At 42.5% G+C, this 19,377-nt stretch overlaps 1 protein-coding gene across 3 annotated transcripts in view; it reads right to left on the bottom strand.

Annotated features, from left to right (window-relative positions):
• CFAP99 (cilia and flagella associated protein 99) overlaps positions 1-19,377 on the bottom strand; it is a 110,206-nt gene that overhangs the window by 39,849 nt on the left and 50,980 nt on the right. For 2 of the 3 annotated variants that reach the window (XM_025212588.1, XM_014523300.2), the window contains exons 6-12: positions 15,437-15,517; positions 11,407-11,472; positions 10,424-10,480; positions 7,491-7,579; positions 3,746-3,950; positions 2,085-2,226; positions 280-431 (exon numbers count right to left, since the gene is read on the bottom strand). In XM_025212588.1, the coding sequence (XP_025068373.1) occupies positions 280-431; positions 2,085-2,226; positions 3,746-3,950; positions 7,491-7,579; positions 10,424-10,480; positions 11,407-11,472; positions 15,437-15,517 (792 nt within the window). The remainder of the gene's footprint in view (positions 1-279; positions 432-2,084; positions 2,227-3,745; positions 3,951-7,490; positions 7,580-10,423; positions 10,481-11,406; positions 11,473-15,436; positions 15,518-19,377) is intronic. The other variant, XM_025212587.1, reaches the window with a different exon arrangement.

Here is a 19,377-nt window from a genome sequence, read left to right as displayed (position 1 = left end):
AGGAGCTCCAGCCCCAGCCCTGGCCAGGCAGCAGTGGCAGCAGTAGCTCTGGCTCCAGCCCCAGGGCTGGATCAAGGCCAGAGCCATAGCTGCTGTCTGCCTGGGGCTGGTACTCAAATTAAAGATGAGGCTTTCTCCCTCTCTCTCCCCACTCCCCATGTTGAATGGGGAAAGAAACCTCATCTTGGATTCAAGTAAATATGGTCATTAACATGCATGTGTGAAACATATACAATAAACACTTGACCGTAAGGTGGTTATTTTACTCTCTGATCTTACCTGGGTTAAGTCAACAAACTTGTTCCTAAAGAGCGGTAAAGATTCAATGGCTCGGATCTGTTGAATCAATTCATATCTTTTTCTAAGCTTCTCCTCTGCTTCTTCCAAAGCTTGCCGAAGAAGTTCCCGGCTCTCTTCGGACACTTCCTGAACTAAAAGAATCAACTAACCTATGTTAGTTAGTTGCTGTAGGAAGTGTCCTTTGAGTGTCTTTCACTCACATCAGTAATGACAATAATAATACCAATCTGAATATACTTCAGGGAACAATCCTTTATTGGTGGGAGAAATGATTTAAAAAAAAAACAAATAATTACCAGTATTTTCTGACTCTAATATCTGTGATTCTATGAAACTTATAAAGCTCACAACTCAAATATACAGTAGTTTATGTTTACGGTTGACATATTAAATTAGCATTTAGTAATTTATTTTCTAATTTAGATTGAAAAGACCAAAAAGCAGGGAAATGCATACTATTTAATATCTAGATATATAGCTCCTATACAGAAGCAAATATTGCTAGCCTTCCAAGCTGCATATACTCTAGAGACTGTATTGTGAGTAATCTCCTAGAAAGCAAAATAATGAAAATTCTTAAGGATAAATATGCAGAGCTATCGAAACAGAGGAGAATTTTTTTTCTAGTGAGAGCTTATCTTCTGCACTCCTCAGCTCTCAATGCTAGAGGCTGTCTATTCCATCACTGAGTGTTATTACAGCCTTGCAATAATGTAAGCACCATGCAAGTCCCTGTGTAGAAGGATGGACCAGCCTCCTGCCCAGCATTCGTGGGTGCCTATACACAAACTGGGAGGCTGCTCCAACGTGCTGTAATTACAGTGCGTTGGAGCAGATTTGATTAATTGAGTTTGCTGGAAGAGGCTAATTAGCACACCCCAGCCAACTGAACTCTGCATCTCACGTATCAGCATCTCTGCGCTTCAAAATGGTGTTCACGAGCTTTAGATAAAGTGCTCCTGCCACCATTTTGAAGTGTGGGGACACCGATACATAAGATGCTAAGGGTGCTTTAATTAGAGCAGCTCTTGGAGCTGCTTACTTGTATACAGGTAGTCCTCAACTTACAACATTTCAAGTTACAACGTTTCGCACTTACAACATTTATAAATTGACACCCTGTTTCAACTTTACAATGCCAGTTTCGACTTACAACACTTGATCCGATGCAATGCCATGCCAGCAAACAAGTTCGCTGAGTCACTCATCTCCCTGGAGAACATCTGTCCAAACTTCCTTGGACACTTTCTTTAAGAAAGCAGACAAGACTCCAGAAAAACCTGCAGGCAAGACTCCTGAGAAGACTCCAGCCAAGAATCCTTCAAAAAGTCCAGCCAAGAGCCTTTCAAAAAGTCCAGCAAGGTCACCTCAAAGAAGTCCTTCCAAATCAATATGATTGCTATTTACAATATAAATACATTAATGTAGCTATATTACTCATCTATAATTGATCGAATATAAAATTCTGGGGTATTTTTGGTGAAAATTGGTTCCTGAACCAAGGCCCAATACCCTATCTCCCATTTATAACATTGTTTCTTATGAGAAAATTGGTTCCAAGTTGCAATGTTTTGACTTAAGACACAGTTTTCAGGAACCAATTGTGTCTTAAGTCTGAGGACTGCCTGTAATGTATACTATACTATACAGCTTATAATGGAGTGTAGGGATATGTATTCTAGAATTTTTCTCCTCTCCTTTCTAACAAAACTCTGAATCATGTGTTGAAATTGAGAAGAAATCAAGAGCAGCATGGTCTGCTATCATTTTTGCAATATGAATACCTATTTGCCGTTTGTATTTCTGGAGCTTCATTTTTGCTTGCTTCGCGTTCTTGTGTCCTTCTACCACTTGTTCCACCAACTCCCTCATTTCCTTCTGTTCCTGAAGACGTCTCTCTGCATACTGGCACATCAGTTCCCCTATCTAAACCCCAAGCAAATAACAAGTCAGTAAAACTTCTGACAGTTTTTATGCTTCAAACCATTTAAACGGTGGAAGGATATTGGATTTGCCAGATGTTCACCTCCACAAGTAACAGGTATGTTGGGGTGGGACAGAAGAGAAATCCCAGCGGTCCTGCTTCTGCCTCTGTTACAGCAGCTTGTAAGGTTTGATGGAGCTCCAGGGCTAGAGCAACCTCAATAGCCAGGGGCACAAGAAACAGACTGTTCAGAAGGCCAGAGAGAAAGCACTAAGGACAGGATGTTCCTTTTCACCATGTCCCTGGGCTTTCTCCCAATTTTTTTTAAGAGCAGATAAGGAGCTGCCCTGTGCACTGGTCCTGCTGTACTGAGAACAGTACAGCCTGACACAACCCTGGTTTTAGCTGAGCCTTTCATGAGCCTGCACTGCATTGCTGTAATGCAGCTCTCATTTCTTAGTTATGTGTGTTTGGGAGAAGAGAGGAATTACCCTAAAAAACTGTGCACTTGGAAATGTATTTATTTCTTGAAATAGCTCTTTGTCTAATGCATGTTCTGTCATTGGGCTTCCCCAGTGAAGAGGCTCCACATAACCCAGAAAGCAAATAAGATGAGCAAGGTAGACCTTTTCAGATTAATCTGCCTTGATTCCATTCTAACACAGTAATGCAGTTACCCACCTAATGATTCTACTCAAAGCAAATGCAGCTAATATCTAAGTATCTGCACTTCTTAGTTACCTTAAACCAATGGTGCACAACTCCCAATTGTGAGCCAGATCCAACTCACAGAGACTGTGGGGCTCCCCAAGGGTCCAGGAGGTGGCAGGAGGGTGGCAGGTTTAAATGCTGCTCTCCTGATGCCAGACCTGTGCGGAGCATCATGGTCTGGATAATGTGGCCCTGTGTACCAGAACTTACCAGTGTGCAGCTGGATCCAGGCATGCAGGGTCAGGCTAGCACACTGGACTGTACCCATGGACCAACTTCACATGCCAACCTCAGATGGGATCTGACCTTTAGAGTGGCCCCATGCTACTTATCTGGTCCCAAGACCAGAAGGCCAGTCACCGTTACCTTAAAACATTTATTTCAAATATACTACAAGTTCTGTTGATGTGATTTAAGGCATGAGATTCTTGCATTAGCTGCAATTTGCTGTTAAAGTAATAAAAAGTGGGCATGTCTACACGAGATGCTGACTGCAGAGTAGCCTAAAAATACTGTGCAGTAGCATGTCACAGCACAGAATGCTAATATGCTACTGCACAGTATTATTAGGCTACTGCACAGTAGCATCACCTGAAGATATTCGCCAGCACTACTGCACTGTAACTCCAGTTACTGCACATTTATTTAGTACTTGCTAATACAAGTACTAAATAAATGCGCAGTAACCAGTGCACAGTAGCATCTCATGTAGACATGCCCAGTTTTGATTTATATTCTGTATCTTGTTATCATAATAGCCTCCGTATCAATAGGAAACCCATGTCTAAGCCATTCTATAACCTCCATTACCTCTTCTCTCATTAGGTCAGCCTTCTTTTTGTTTTCCTGAATTACATTCTGGCGTGCAAGAACTGCCTCCTCATGACTCAGTTTCCCTTGAAGCCTTCTACACTCAATCTCAGCCAGCTGTTGTTCCAAATCTTTTTCGCGCATCTGCTTTTGCCACTCCAAGAATTCAGATGGGTCACGGGCCCCTCGCAGCAAACTTTCAATTCTGTCAATAGGAAAAAAACAGGAGTCTGTACTGAGGGGAAGTCTTTTGGGCCCTGTCCTGATCTGCAGAACACTTATTGCTGGTTCTGAGGTTAGGTGTTGATCTTTGCCTGAAGAATCAAGGCCATTATTGCTGAATCACTGAACAAATGCATGTTAACTCCAGCCAGAAGTGTAGGAGCATCTTCCAAAATGCAGGAAGAACAAGAGGCTGGGACACAGGTGGCTCTGCAAAGAGAGAGTAGGAATATCAAGGGTAGAAGACAGTGTGCTCACGTATGCATATGTGGCACTGGAGCTACCAATAACACTCAATCCCAAGAAGAGGATAAATTTTATCTATGCACAATGGACTTAGTTCTCTTATTGGGCTTAGACCTGCCTATGCTAGTGGGGCTTCAGGAGTTATTTTTGTTTTTCATCATAGATAAGCATGAGGAAAATCAGGCCCCGTGTATGTATACAGGGATGTTTGGTTCAGAGCAAGGCAGGCACTTCATTTGCTTACAAACCTGAATAATTGCAATGGTGTCTTTCTACAACCTCTTGAGCACTTTTCTTTGAATTGGATGGTAGTTTAAAAGAGCACTGATATGAAACTTTGCCTGTTGGGAGAGGTTTTTTCTATTAATTCTGTCATTCTGCATTACGGCAGTTAAGACCAACTATAACATCACTGCACTGAGACAATGAGGTCTTCAAGCTATTGGGCAAGACCTTGTCCTTATTGTTTATGCTGGACTGAGAAAAGAAAGCAGAGCCAAACCAAGAGCAAAGGCTGTGTGTAGGAAAAATGAGAGGTGTGTGTGCATGACACTTTAAAGCAGGCTAAATGCTTTTGCACTGCTTTAATGGTGCCAGTGTTTGCATGCCTTGGTGGTGTATTGTGCATCAAATCCAGCTGCTGTAGGAAATTCAGCGGCATAATGCGCCTTAAACAACTTGGGGCATGGCAAACAAAAACTCCTTCAAGAAAAGCGGTGAGTCTGATCCCCCTCCCCCCGAGCCTGTCTGCCTGAGCTGTGTGGGGGCCCGGTGCTTCCCTCTGCAGCTGCGGTGCCCTCTAGGACTGCCCGAGCTGGGTACCTGCGGGTACATGCTGCTGGGGCGGGGTGGGCACTGCTGTAGAGGGAAGCACCAGCCTCCCCCCCAACCCTCACCCCGCGCAATCCAGGGACCGCTCCGCCTGCCAGAAGCTCAACTTCCCCTCCCCACTGGAGAGGCAGGTAAGTCAGTGAGGTGTGTGCACAACACGGGGGTTTAATCAGCCCTAAATTGAAGCAGTGTTTTTTAAAACCCACCATTTCAATTTAGGACCCCTGTTTCGTCTACACATGCCCAAAGACACCATAGCAATCCTGCTGTGAAAGGAAGACTGGCTTGGAGCCTTGGAAAAGGGCGCCAGTGCATGCTGAGCTGCAACTTGTTACTGCTCTCAAATGGGAGGGCGCATTGTGTGCTGCTAACCATTTGCACACAAGGAGCACAGTAGTAAAATTGGGGAGGGGGAAGAGCAGGGCACCAGCTCCAGGCTCTGACTATGAGGGGGTGCCAGGATGAGAACTTCATTTTGTATGCTGCAAAAAAACCTTTGGATTCATATAGCATCTACTCATGATGGGGAAACACAACAGTGCATCTACACGTGCAATTAATGTGACTGAATAAACTATGGGGCAAATTGCACTGCAGCAAACCACTCCCAGGCACAGCATCTATATGTGTGCCCAGGACAGCAGCAAATTGAGCCAGGGAGGGGAAGTTTAGGCCAGGGCTGCTCCTGCCCTGCTCTGCTCCCCTGCAGCAGCCAGGGGAAGCTCCAGACTCTGACTGCAGCTGCCTAGGTGCCAGCCCTGGACTAGCAGAGGGCCCAGGGTCAGCCCTGTGATCTGGCTGGTGGTGGTAGTGTGGCCCTGGTGTCTGGGGGGCAGCCCCAGGCTGGAAGAGGGCACAGGAGTGGGGACGGGGTTAGGCCCAGGCAGGAGGTGGTTGCGTTGGGTGATGGAGGAGCTGGCTGTGCCACAAGGCTCCTGCAGCTGCAGAGTCACGTGGCTAGGCTGTAGGCAGGAGTATGGTCCCCTGCTGGCTGGGTTGATCAAGCACAATTTGCTCCCAGGTAGGTATTTGCAAAGTAAATAACTCCATAGTAGGATAGTACTTGTATTTACAAATACTACCCTGCTGCAGAGTTTATTAGTTTTCTGTGACCTAGTAGCACTGCATGTATAGATGCAAGACGTTTACTGTGGAGCTAATTAGGCAACTGCAGTAAATGTCTCATGTAGACGCATCCAATGAGTGACAAATAAACTCAGAATAAATTCCTGAGACTCATACTTTTCAATCTGCTAGGGCCCAAAGGTCAGTTCCTCAGCTTGTGTCTATCAATGTAGCTCCACTGAAGTCAGTGGAGCTACAAGGAATGACAGCAGGCTAGAGACTAGCAGCAAATGGGAACAGAATGTGTGACAAATATAAAAAATGAATGACACCAAGCACATTATTGAAGCAGGACTCTTAATGTTGAGGGACTGGCCCCTTAGCAGACAGAACTCACTCAGTGGCCCAGATTTCATTATACTCAACTGTAATAAGGATGGGCTGCTAGATTTATATGGAACATAGGTGAACTTTGGACTAAAATGAGTGACATCCTTCAAAATGAGGGTTATTTGACAAGTATGAGTTTAAACCTTATATTCAGCATGTTTACCCCTAGAACCTTTTTGGAGGTCAGATGCTTCTTAAGAGGTTACTAATGTTTAGTGATCAGCCTGCTAATCTGGGTGGATGATTTGGAATAATAACGTAACATTTTATAGCTTTTAACTCTTTTGAAATTACTAGTGTTAATTTCTACACTTCTAGTGAAAGAACACAACTTGCATTGTCTATTCAGTAGTCACTCTCTCCTCCATTACCCCAACAACTAATGGGTCAGTTGAAACAAAGGCTTATAAATAATGCATACCCAGAATCTTTTATTATAATGGAAATAAGTGTGTGTGTGTGTGTGTGTGTATATAAATATATATAAATAAAAGTTTGACTAGGAAATTCTAAGTGCAGTAGACCACAGTGAGGTCAGATGTAATTGTACTGATGGAAATGGAGATGAATTTGACTTAATGTTTTTTCTTGAATGGTCATGCATATATATTCTCTTTATAAGTATGCATCTGTTATGCATGTCTGGATATGTATCTGTGCAATTATTTACCCAGAAAAAGGTATTTGTATTTATAAAACAGGAATTTACAAGTGGGCACTAGCTGGAATTAGAAGATAGACACAGTGTACTACATTTACAATAAAATGAAATAATTCCTTGACAATTCAGTGTAGACTTTAAATTTTATTTCAATCTGCTCATTATTAATCATGCATGTTGTTAGAACATTTTCATAAAGCTTTATACAAAATGCACCATATTAGCTTAATTGGACTTTACTTAACCTCTTGTATTGTAATCTTTACAATACAATCCTTTTATATCAAGGATGTATAAAATGGACCTGAAAATATTATTTACAGTAAGTACCTGTTCAGCTCTTGTTCCATTTTCCGCTGGTAGAGGGCACCCTCTCTTAAGATCGCTGCTGCATTTAATTTAATAGGTACATTGTCAATCTGTCAGGAAAATGAGTTTATATATTATAGTTAGCCATGTAAATCATAAAATAGCATATAGCACCATTTCAAGAGGCTATATAAATCAGTTCTCTGTAATTCAATCACTTTTGATCACTTTCAAGACAAGGAATACATTTTGCTCCAAGCAGTAATCTGACATTCACAATGAAATTGCATGCTGTTCATAAACCAGTCGAGCTGCTTAAGATATTAGTAAGGTCCCTCAAGTAGATTATAAGTTTGTAATCACTCTTGAACCATGTCCTATCCTATATAATGTATTCACTTCCTTTTATTTTTTTAATAATTCACTTATTCCTATATATGGAAACACTGTATTAGGAGTTGATTTGGAAAAAATATACAACCCACTTGTAACACAAAACATTTTGTGTGCCCACCTCTGGATGAACTGAAAGGAAGGAACCTCAGACCAATATCCAAGTCAGTCATATGCAGTACCTTTCATTAGAGGATCTCAAAAATTATTTGCAACTATTAATTGACTGAATCTTAATATGCTTCTACAAAATGGTAATTCTATATGGATAAAAGGAAGTACAAATGTCATTGACTTTCAGCGTCACAGACAAAGATACTGGACAGCTGAGACTAGATCCTGTGGCTGCTTCACCATCCCTCTTCAGAGCAGGTATTGCCAGAGGAGTGATTACCAGATAACTCCTGGTACTGAGAGAGGCAGTGGAGCAGGCACTATGCCAGCCAGGGATAGCTTTGACATAAGTGGAGTCTTCAGAAAGCCAGATCTATCAGCTTTACAGCTACACACAAACGGGCCCAAATATAATTGGAATAACATAAAATACAGGCAACAGTACTGAATTAAGTGAAGTTAGTAACAATTGCCCATGTAGTTTGGAAATTCAGTAAGTGGAGGTGAATAGTATAATTTTTCTACATAAGGGGGGAAACTAGACAAGCACACCTATGAAATGTATTTGCCAACCTGCTTCCTAATGCAATAAGTGAGCACTCCCAAAGTGTGGAAGAGGACACAACATTAAACATCCTCTCTCTTTTTTACCTTCATCTCACTGCCTTCAGTTTTTTCAGCATCTTGTGCTCTCACTCTTTTCTTTTTTTTCCCTTTTTTTGGTCCATTTCCTGTCCTTTCTCTATGTGTCTGCATCGTGTATATGCTCCCCTCTATCTTTTTTTTATATTGTACTGGCTCTAAACTGAAACTTTTCCCTGAAATATGTGGATACTTTGATGCTTTAGGAAATTGCTTGTTCATTCTCCTTTCATGTTTTATAATTGTATAGAAAAGTGGCCAAGATCCCTAATTGAAATTGATTATGGGGCTAATTTTCAATTGGAAATTCTCCATTTTATTTTATTAAAAAGAAATATGGTTAAATGAAATGCAGTTGAACTGCCAGGACCCACAAGATACGTGACAAAAAGTACAAAGAAAGAATCTGAATGGAATCTTCAGTGTTTTATGTTACCAGCGCTATCTGTTATCGGTGCTGTCTGAATTTCACTTTATTCTTTTTGGTCATATGATTCCTTCCTCCTTTTCAACCAAGGAAAAATGGAAGCAATATGACAACATGCAAACCATGCTAATGCCTGTGGAAAAAATAATTCAATATTTTTCCCTAATGAACATGCTATTTCTTATCCAGAACAATAAATATGTAGGGAGCAAGACCTCATATGAGCACTATGCAGGCTGAGTCAAAGTAATGAGGCACTTACTGTCTCTCAGCCAGCATGGGGAAAAAAGAATAAAGATTTTATAACAGCAGTGGTAAATAATTTTTGGCTGCACATCATAAAGGTGCCTGACTGAAATGAGAAAATGTGCTTATTGTACAATGGCTGTTCTAACTCAAAGGTAAATGAATGTAGGAAAACTGTAAACTGACCTTAATCTGCTTAAAATTTATATAATTTGATTTTCTTTGAGAAGGGGTTTGTGACCTGCTTACTAGCATGTTGGAGAGACAGTCTTCCTAGATCTTCTCAATTATGTTTTGGGAAACAAAGGACTAGCAGGAAGGAGGGTGAGGAGAGTTTAGACTATATTTAATACTTGTAAACACTAACCTTATCTCATCTATAAAAGTAATAGTAGTCCCATGAAAATCATGCAACTAACCTTCAAGGCAAATGTGTTTAGATGAGATAAATGTGACTGAGCTACTGGAAAAAGATACCTGAAAAAAATTAAAAGTGTTCCTGACCACTTTAATAGGACACTAAATTCATATTTTTAGTTTATGGAATGTAAGCAGACAGTTTAAGTAACAATATGCACACTGATACATTTAAATGTTTTAGATTATATGTCACACTCCTCAGACAGAAATTTTCTGTCCTTCTCAGGCAGAAAATTACTGTAGGTTTTGTGTTTGTATGTTGTAAATGTTTGTGTAAATGTGTGTGTTTGTAAAAATGTGTATATTGTAAATGTTTCCGTAGGTGCTTTTTTCTCTTCAGAGTGAGGAGGGAACTGGGTCTTAATTCTTTACAAAACTTCTAAAACAAAGGCTATGAGTATGATGGATTTTATGACTTCAGTGCATGTTTAAGGGAAGCTAGACAGACAATCACATTTGTCCATCTTATGTAAGTAAGCTGTTAAAATGGTTATAGCTCTCTGATGGATCTGGATTTGAACTAATGACATAGAAGTGAAGGTTTTAAGTCCCTTTTGAGTCCCTTTAATGCTATCCTGTTTTCAGACCACCTAAGGTAGGACTATTGATGGCATTAGAATTGTGCCTTTTTGCGCTACTACTAATTCTGCCCCTATGATTTTCAAGCTACAGTATTCAATCATAACATTTATCATTTTGAAATGTTACTTACCTTGCCTTGGATCTTTTGAGCCTGGAATTCTGGTTTATTCTTAACCTCAGATGCATTCTGCAAGTCATCCAACATTTATTTTCTTTTGCTTCAGAAATATCAATTTCAAATACTAAGAAAAAATGTCTTTATTAAAGATACCACAAATTGTATCTGAAATATTACTCCCTTTAGAATAGCAATGTTATCACCTGGGACAAGCTCCTGCAAACAGTGCATCCTTGAAATCTGTTATGCACCCCAAACTCTGAGACTTCTGCATACTTAATAATTGCAGAATAAGGTCTTGAGAAAAGGTATTGCAAAGGTTACTTAATTACCAGGAAATGTATTGAAATGGCTAAAATGATTAAATAAAAAAGCAAGTTTGGTAAAGAAATGTGGACTCTGGAATGCTACCTAAATACCATAAACACAGCCTGTTCTTAACTTGAATGCAAATGTTTGTGGAAACAATGAAGGATGTAAAAGGAAATCTCCTGAAATTATTTGCTATATGTGGAATTCTGATGACAGGGAATTGCATTCTATGCTATTAGCTACAGAGGCTCAGTTGAAAGTGTTTGGAAACCATAGTGATGAGTACAGTATAAATGGTATGTAGATGTGATACTACAATGATCAAGGGCATGATGTATACCTCTAAATTAGGAATCATATAATCAAACCAAGAATTCTGCGGCTGCTTCTACTCAGCTGTGGCCTTTCAAAAGAATGGAAAAGTCCCTTAATGGGTGAAGGGAGAGCAGCTAGAATGGCCAGAAAAGCTGCTGGAGTAGAATTAAAAGCAGGCTGGGAGTTTCAGGGTGGGAGAGAGCACTGAAGTACTCCAGGATCTCTGTGTTAGGTAAACTCCATTCTCAAGGTTTAAATAAAGTGATAGTAGCATCATTTCAACCCAAAGAACAATGAGAATCTTCTTGGTGCTCAGAAGGGATTTTATAGATTTTATTGATTTTTATTTACAAATGTTTTTAACCTACCTCTCTTTTATCAAGCTTGGAGAATGCACACTTGAACTTGTTAACATTGGCTTCCAGCACCAGATGCTGAAAAACAAACAAACAAACGTATTTTAAAAAGACCATTTTAAATCTTCATTGTGGAATTTAAGAACCTCTATTTTTTTCTGTGCATTAACGGACTTCACATTTACATGGGCTGGTGCATCAGAGAACTACAGACCAGTCAGCTTCACCTCAGTCCCTGGAAAATTCATGGAGCAGGTCCTCAAAGAATCCATTTCTAAGCACTTGGAGAGGGTGATTAGGAACAGTCAGCGTGGAATCACCAAGGGCAAGTTATGCTTGACCAACCTGATTGCTTTCTAGGATGAGATAACGGGATGTGGTAAAAGCAGTGGACATAATACACCTTGACTTTAGCAAGGCTTTTGATATAGTCTCCCACAACAATCTTGCAAGCAAGCTGAGGAAGTACGAGTTGGATGAATGGACTTTAAGGTGGATAGAAAGCTGGCTGGATTGTCAGGCTCAACAGGTAGTTATCAATGGCTCAATGTCTAGCTGGCAGCTGATATCAACTGGAGTGCCCCCAGGGTTGGTCCTGGGGCCAGTTTTGCTCAATATCTTCATTAAGGATCTGGAAGATGAGATGGACTGCACCCTCAGCAAGTTCATGGATGACACTAAGTTGGAGGGGAATAGTAGATGCACTAGAGGGTAGGGCTAGGATTCAGGATGACCTAGATAAATTGGAGGCTTGTGTCAAAAGAAATCTCATGAGGTTCAACTAGGACAAGTATGAAGTCTTGCACACAGGACAGAAGAATCCCATGCACTGCTACAGCCTGGGGACTGACTGGCTAAGCTGCAGCCGTCCAAAAGAGGGCATGAGGGTTACAGTGGACAATAAGCTGGATAAGAGTCAGCAGGGTGTCCTTGTTGCCAAGAAGGCTAACGGCATACTGGACTGCATTAGTAGAAGCATTGCCAGCAGATTGAGGGAAGTAATTATTCCCCTCTATTCTGCACTGGTAAGGCCACATCTGGAGTAGCGTGTCCAGTTTTAGGCTCCCCACTATATAAAAGATGTGGACAAGTTGGAGAGAGTTCACCAGAGAGCAACAAAAATGGTGAGGAGGCTGGGGGACGTGACTTTTGAGATGAGGCTGAGGGAACTGGGTTTATTTACTCAGGGGGTGGGGGTGAGGGGGAGGGGGGCGTTGATAGTAGCCTTTAACTACCTGAAGGGCGGTTCCGAAGAGGATGGAGCTAGACTGTTATTAGTGGTGACAGATGACAGGACAAGGAGCAATGGTCTCAAGTTGCAGCAAGGGAGGTTTAGGCTGGATATTAGGAAAAACTCTCTCACTAGGAGGGTGGTGAAGCACTAAAATGGGTTATCTAGAGAGGTGGTGGAATCTCCATTCTTGGAGGTTTTTAAGGCCCGACTCAACAAAGCCATGGCTGGAATGATCTAGTTGGGGATGGTCCTGCTTTGAGCAGGGGGTTGGACTAGATGTGACCTCCTGAGGTCCCTTCCAACCCTCATTTTCTATTATTCTATTACTCTATTTTCACTGGATGGAGTCTGGAATTACCATTTACATGAATTTTCACCCTTGGTCAAAGACTTGCTTTAAACCCCCGATTCTTCAATTAACTCCACTTTTGTGGACCTCTGTACAGAGAGAGCTCCAGTGTAAGGGTCTGCCCATGCAAAGCTCACAGAAGAACTTCAATGGAGAGCCTCATCATTACCGGTGACACCTAATTACCAGATTTGTGTTCACGTGACAAGCAAAATGATTTTCTGCCCTTGAGGAGTGTGGAGGCTGAAGAAAGGTCTAGAGTCTAGACTGCTCCATGAGGCATATGAATGAGTTGTTCCTCCTTTTACTAAGTGCCCCATTTTGCTAGTCTTTGGACAATTCCATTTTCTTTGTAAATTGCAGTCTAGGAAGAATTGGCTTTCAGAGTGCTGATGTTAAGCTGGACAGTAGCTGGGTGCGTGGCACCAGCACTATCATAAAATGTACAGAAAGAAGCCTCTGATGCTTTCACCCTTTTCTACACTTGCTGACACATGTTACTGTCAATGTCAGCTATTATACTTGCAACTCTACTTAGGAACAAGCAACGTTTCTGAAGGCATTTTTCTTTTCAGGAGCCACAATTACAGCTCATTTAGTGAACAGTCTGGGAACTGACCTTTATGAATGCTTTGGATGCCTTTTATGCCATTTTAGAGGCGACAAAATTTGCTGCTATTGCAGCTTCGCTTTTGGCTGTGGCTTTGCTTTGTGTTGCTTGCATTCACACATCTGCTTTGCTAGGAAATGTGGCTGCTAGTTAAGTGATTTTACACTTATCATGGATTTTTAACAATACTGATACTGTGCTTTGCTTCTTTCTCCTTCCAGTCCCTCCATATAGTGGGATTGGAACACAAGTTGGCATGCAGATACAGAGGCACGTTTTGTACAGTGCAGAAATGACAAAAGGGTAAGAAATAAAGCAATGTTACTGGAAAGTGAAGACTCTTAAAGAAACACCAAGAGTCCAGTAATTAAATGGGGCAGCAAAAGGAAGGACAAAGGGAAAGCTTGCCCTAAAGAAACAACACAGGCAGTTCAGCATGTACTATGGCTTGGGAAAAGAACCAAATGCATCTTACACAAGGACACAGAGAGGCCAATACAATGATGAATGGCCTTGTACCAGGCAGCAAAAGCTAGAGCAAGGCACTGGTAGAGTGGAGGTAGGAACATACAGATAAAACAATGTCCAATCATGTAACTTTTATATAACACCTGCATACAGCGATTGCAGTTTGGGGAGAAGAGAGTGGGAGTTGGTATGTAATTAATTTCTTCCAAGAAGCAGACAACAGCAATCTGCCTTAAATCTAATAGGAGCTAACTTATTTACTAGGATTTATTTCAAAATCAGGATCAAAGCATGTAACCAAGTGTTTGCTTGTGTGAGGGCACTTCCCAGGCCTCCCCCACAAGCCCACCCTTCTACCACATGTTCTGCTGGTTGGTACATTCACACCAAATTCTTCCTCTCATAGCCTGCTCTGGGGAGAAGTTCCCAGGTCTGGGCAGCATCATGTACTGCAGATGAGCCAGTACTTGGGGATGCTCTCTATTTATGTCTTAGGGAGCACACACAAAACTGTAACAGTGGCTTCTAAGCTGTAATTGTTAGCAATGCATCAAATATTTGCAGTGGGAATGAAGGAGCAGCTTTTCTCCGAGGGATGTTTCCCTCCATAGAGCCAGGAAAATCACCCTAGTACCGATTCCCCTGCCATGTGGCTGAAGAAGGCAACCAGGGCTTAGAGGAACAGCACCTCTTCTTCCTCTAATGGAGACAGGAGAAGCAAAAATGTGTGGCAGGAAAACCCACATAGACTACAGAAGTAAGGAAAATAGCTCTGACCCTTGTGAGGGGGAAGGTAGGAGCAGTGGGAAGTAGCTTCCGAAGGTAGGGGCAGTGGAGAAGCAGTGTGGAGTACCTCCAAATGGATCATCACAACACTTTCCCTTCAGTACCTCCTTAGCACAGCAGCCAGGCCTGGGCAGAGGGTGAGAGTCTTTAGTGAGCTACGAAGCATGTGGGAGCTTCTGTGACATCTCCATTCCCTGGGTTCCTTCACCAAGTTGATTCAGTCATTGGGCAAAATTGAGCGCTGAGGTTACAATAAGTGAATGATTCCAACCAGTGAAAGGCCAGTATTGACCAGCCACATTATGCCATGGTTTCATTCAAGTTAGCAACATTCCTAATATTATAGGTAGTGTTTGTATTAGAGACGAAACACTCTGTCCCAGAGAGCTTACAACAGAAAAGAGAAGACAGAGTTTGGGTGAGGGAAGAGACTGATTAGAAAGAGGGACCTTCATGGCTTCAGGGCAGGGTACCTGGGTCAGCAGCTGCAGAAGCAAAATTGCCCTGGACAGCACCCTATAGCCATAATAACTGCAATGTGTCTTACAGCATGTAGATGGAGGAAGGAAGGACTACTAGATCACATTGCACTTACTTCTGCTTTTTGGCGGTTTTGGCGTTTGATTTCCTCTAGATGCCGTTTTTCCTTTGGAGGTTTGTAGGTGCTCTGAGGAACCTACATTAGAAAGCAATAATCTCTGTAATAAAGGGCATGAAGGACTGAACAACACAAGCAATGAGACTTTGTGGAGAAAGAAGTATCTTTAACGTAATGTTACAACAGTTATTTTGAGAAATACTGATTGCTTTTCTGTTACTGCCAGCAACTAAAAGGTGATGTTTAGCTATAAACACCTCTATTTGCCTGGAGCTGGCCAGGCTTTCCAATTCTGCATTCTTGGCCCTAGCCAAAAAGCCAGACAGAAGAGAAAAAAGAAATCCATCACTGCCACAAAAAGGCCAAAGGGAAAGACCTGACCTCTGCTTCCCAGAAGATGAGAAGGGAGGGATCAACTGGCCAGATGCAGAAATAGGCCTGCAGGCCTCCTATGAACATCTCTGGTCCCACAGTATTCACTGGTGAAGTGTGCTCTTTGTGGGGTAGAGTTATTTGGGGATGGAGAATCTCCCAGTATCACTCAGAGATTTGAAGAAGCACTGAGATACTGGGACGTGATGGGGTATAACAGTCAGGGAAGAAGGAAGGGCTGTGCCTGGGGTAGCTGCAGTGCATGGGGCAGCACTGGGCTGCTGCAGTGCTGATCACGAAGGTGCAGCCAGCGGCTGCTGTGGTGTCGGCTATTTCTGTATGCCTTGATAAAGGCAGCGGCTGGGGCTGTTGCCCCACTTATGCCCCCTCCGGTTATGCTACAGTTTACTTGTTTGTCACAGGATCCAGTAGGAGATTTCAGGGACAGGTGTGCCCAGCATTGACTGAGGCCAAGGCTCTTTGGGATTTCAGTCTTTTCTGTTCAGGGGAATTGCTTTGTTGTGTGGTACTTGTGAGTTCTGGGTTGAAATGATAGTGTGTCCTTGGGAAAGGGCAGGAAATGGACTCAGAAAAGCAGTTCCCCATGTGGGCAGGATAGCCCTATGTGAGTAGGATAGCCTAACAGTTGACAGGATGCGTGCTGAAGTAGATACCTCTTTTACAAAATGTTCTAGCTCAACCAGGGTCAGCAATTACTCATTATTGGTTAAAATGCTATGCCCTGTACTGTGGAGTGGTCATACTAGGTGATCCCTTTTAGCCTGACAGTCCTTGAACTCTAAACATTTAGACTGTCATGAACCTGATAGCCATGACATGCACCGAAGTGTGGACAAGACCTCCATTGGTTTTGCGAATTTACATCACTGTGCACATGGTAAAAGCTTATAAAGTTAGTGACTCAAAATGCTTTGCAAACAATGAAATAAGACCCCCACCATTCCTCAATAGCAGCCAAGAAGTGTTACTGAAATTTTATGAGGAAACTAGGACCCAGAGAGGTTGCGGAAAGTCATGCTAGGAGGCTGTGTCCGCGTTTCCTCTTTTTTCCTCAGAGGTGCTTTATCACCTGGCCACTCACCCTTTTCTAAGTCAAAAAGTTCCTTTCCCTTTTTCAGAAATTGCCATGCTTACTCCTTGTGTGTAATTTAAGGAATTGAAACACTTCAATCAGCTTTGTTTTTAAAATGATGCTAGCCTCAGTCTGCACTCAGATACCATGGTGACAAGCACTAGTCTGACAGCGACTCCCCTTTATAACAATCACCAAACACCCCGCATTCGCTCACAGTTAAGTGAAGGAGAGGACAAATAAACACCTCAGACAAGTCATTTTCTACAAGGCCTAACACTAAATATCAGCTTGTTCTAACTTAAAGTTGTACCTAAATCCTTGGCAAGTAAAAAGGCAGGGAGAAAGAAGCCTCCTTTCCACTCATCCCCTCTAGGCAGTGCCAAGGCCAGATCAGACACCAGGTCAGACATCTGTCCTATCATGGCCTTAAATACACAGCACTTCTTCCAACATATAGGACACATTAGTCTGTAAATATAAAATCCCCTGGAAAATTGAGTGTTGGGGTACTTATTAAAATTTTCAGAAGTTAGGGAGTACTTGCTACTTAAAAGGTTGAGAAACACTGCTCTAGAGGGCTAGAAGGAGACAGCCAAGAGGGGAGTATAAAGAGCTGGGGGATAGTGACCCAGAGCAGTTTGATTTTAGCTGTAAACAGTTTGCTTGTGTCTTGTTTTATGTATATAACCAGAGGACTAGGTGGTCTGGAGGCCATGGAGCAGGTGCCAGGAGACACTATGTCAGAGGTTCCCAACCTTTTTAGACTGCGGACTGGCAAACCACAGACTGGAAGTAACCGGCGTACTGTGCACCAGCCAACTCTCTGTTATACTCAGTAGAAAAAAGGGTTGGTTTCCAATCTGCAGTATCTCAGTCACTTCTGGACTTCCAGTCCAGCAGCTGACCCTCCTGCAGATTGGCAGCCAACCCTTCGTGGCTTGATACCGGGCTGTGGCCCAGGGATTGGGAACCTCTGCTGTAGGTCTTCAGCCCTGCACAGGGCAGGGGTGCAGTGGGACTGAATTCAAGGAGTCAAACTCTGACCGTGGGCCACAGCTGAGGGCATCACTGAGAGAAGAGAAGCCACGGGCAGAAAGGCTGAGGCTCTGACAAAGAGTAGTGCCCAAGGTACAGAGTGTACAGACAAGGGTGGGAAGCCCCTCGAGAACAGCGACTGAGTGATACCTGTGAGGCCCGAGCGTGGCTAGCGGCCATGAATACTGCCTGTAAGGCATGGGTAGGTCTCCTGGGGAAACAAGGGGTGCCTGACCAGTGCTGGCAGGACTCGGGAAAGGTTTTGGTAGCAGACTGGGAATCGGACTGAGCAGGTTAAATTTAAGTTAGGGCATCATCAATAAGAGCACTCCAGGACAGCCTCTCACCCCAACAGAACGTTTCCATCAGGACATGGCAAGTGAGGCTGTGAGAGGGTACACAAAGGAGCTGGAGTAGGGCAGGATTGTGGCCACTAGGGGCTTCCCCAGGATCTGTCCAGTCGCACCCTTCTACTGTTATTCTTTCAGAAAGGCTAACCAGATGCATGCGGGCAGAAGGGAGCAGTTGGATGCATCTGTCTAGTGCAGGGGTCAGTAACCCTTTAATAATGATGGGTTGAATTTACACAGCTCGGTCCTCAGGCAGGCTGCCATGTGCGACTTGGCCACTACCACCGTTTCCCTTACCAGCGATTACTGCTGGTTCCCCTTGCTGCAAAGTGTACTGTGAGATGCCACTGCCTTCAGCTTCATGAGCTGGAAAAAATCTCTTTGCAGGTTGGATCTGTCCTGTAGGCTGTAGGTTGCTGGCCCTGTTCTAATGAACTGTGAAACCAGTGTGCTCCTTGAGATGCAAACTTTCCTAGAACTGCCCCTTACAGGAATGCAGCTCTGGACAATCATCAACATAGGCTAGTACGTTAGGGGCTTAGCATGGATGTCTTTCAAAACAAAACATGAAAATGTTTTCTAAGGCAACACCAAATTTTATTTACTGCTAACATATGCTTGCAAACAGCAATGCCTTATTTTGGATAGCAACCAGACAATGCCACAGTCCTAAAGGAGGAAGAAAATTTCTAGAACGCAATGTGATAAACAAACACTTTTCAACTTTATCAGTGAACATTTGTATTTCTTTAAAACTTACTCAAGTGAGATAGGGAAGGCTTACTATTATGTTTGCTGTATTAAGGGCCTCTATTTTTTTTTATTTATTTATTTTTTTTTTTACACAAAGAGATTATAGAGTTCAAGAATTACATTATCAATACATTACCCAAAAGCCTTTCTGTTGGCCAAGGCAGCTTCATTCATTTTGTCATTTTAAAAAAATAAATGGAAATACAGTTAAAGGCCAAGGAAAACCTGTGAAGATTGTGCTAAATTTGGCCCAAGTGCAAAACCAGTGGAGTTACAATTTATCAGGGTTGAACGTATTTTCTATTTACATGACAATTTCTCAGACAAATCTA

This window comes from Alligator sinensis, unplaced genomic scaffold (genome assembly GCF_000455745.1).
Source record: "Alligator sinensis unplaced genomic scaffold, ASM45574v1 scaffold1051_1, whole genome shotgun sequence".
NCBI lineage: Eukaryota > Metazoa > Chordata > Crocodylia > Alligatoridae > Alligator > Alligator sinensis.
This window is presented reverse-complemented; position numbering and strand designations above follow the sequence as displayed.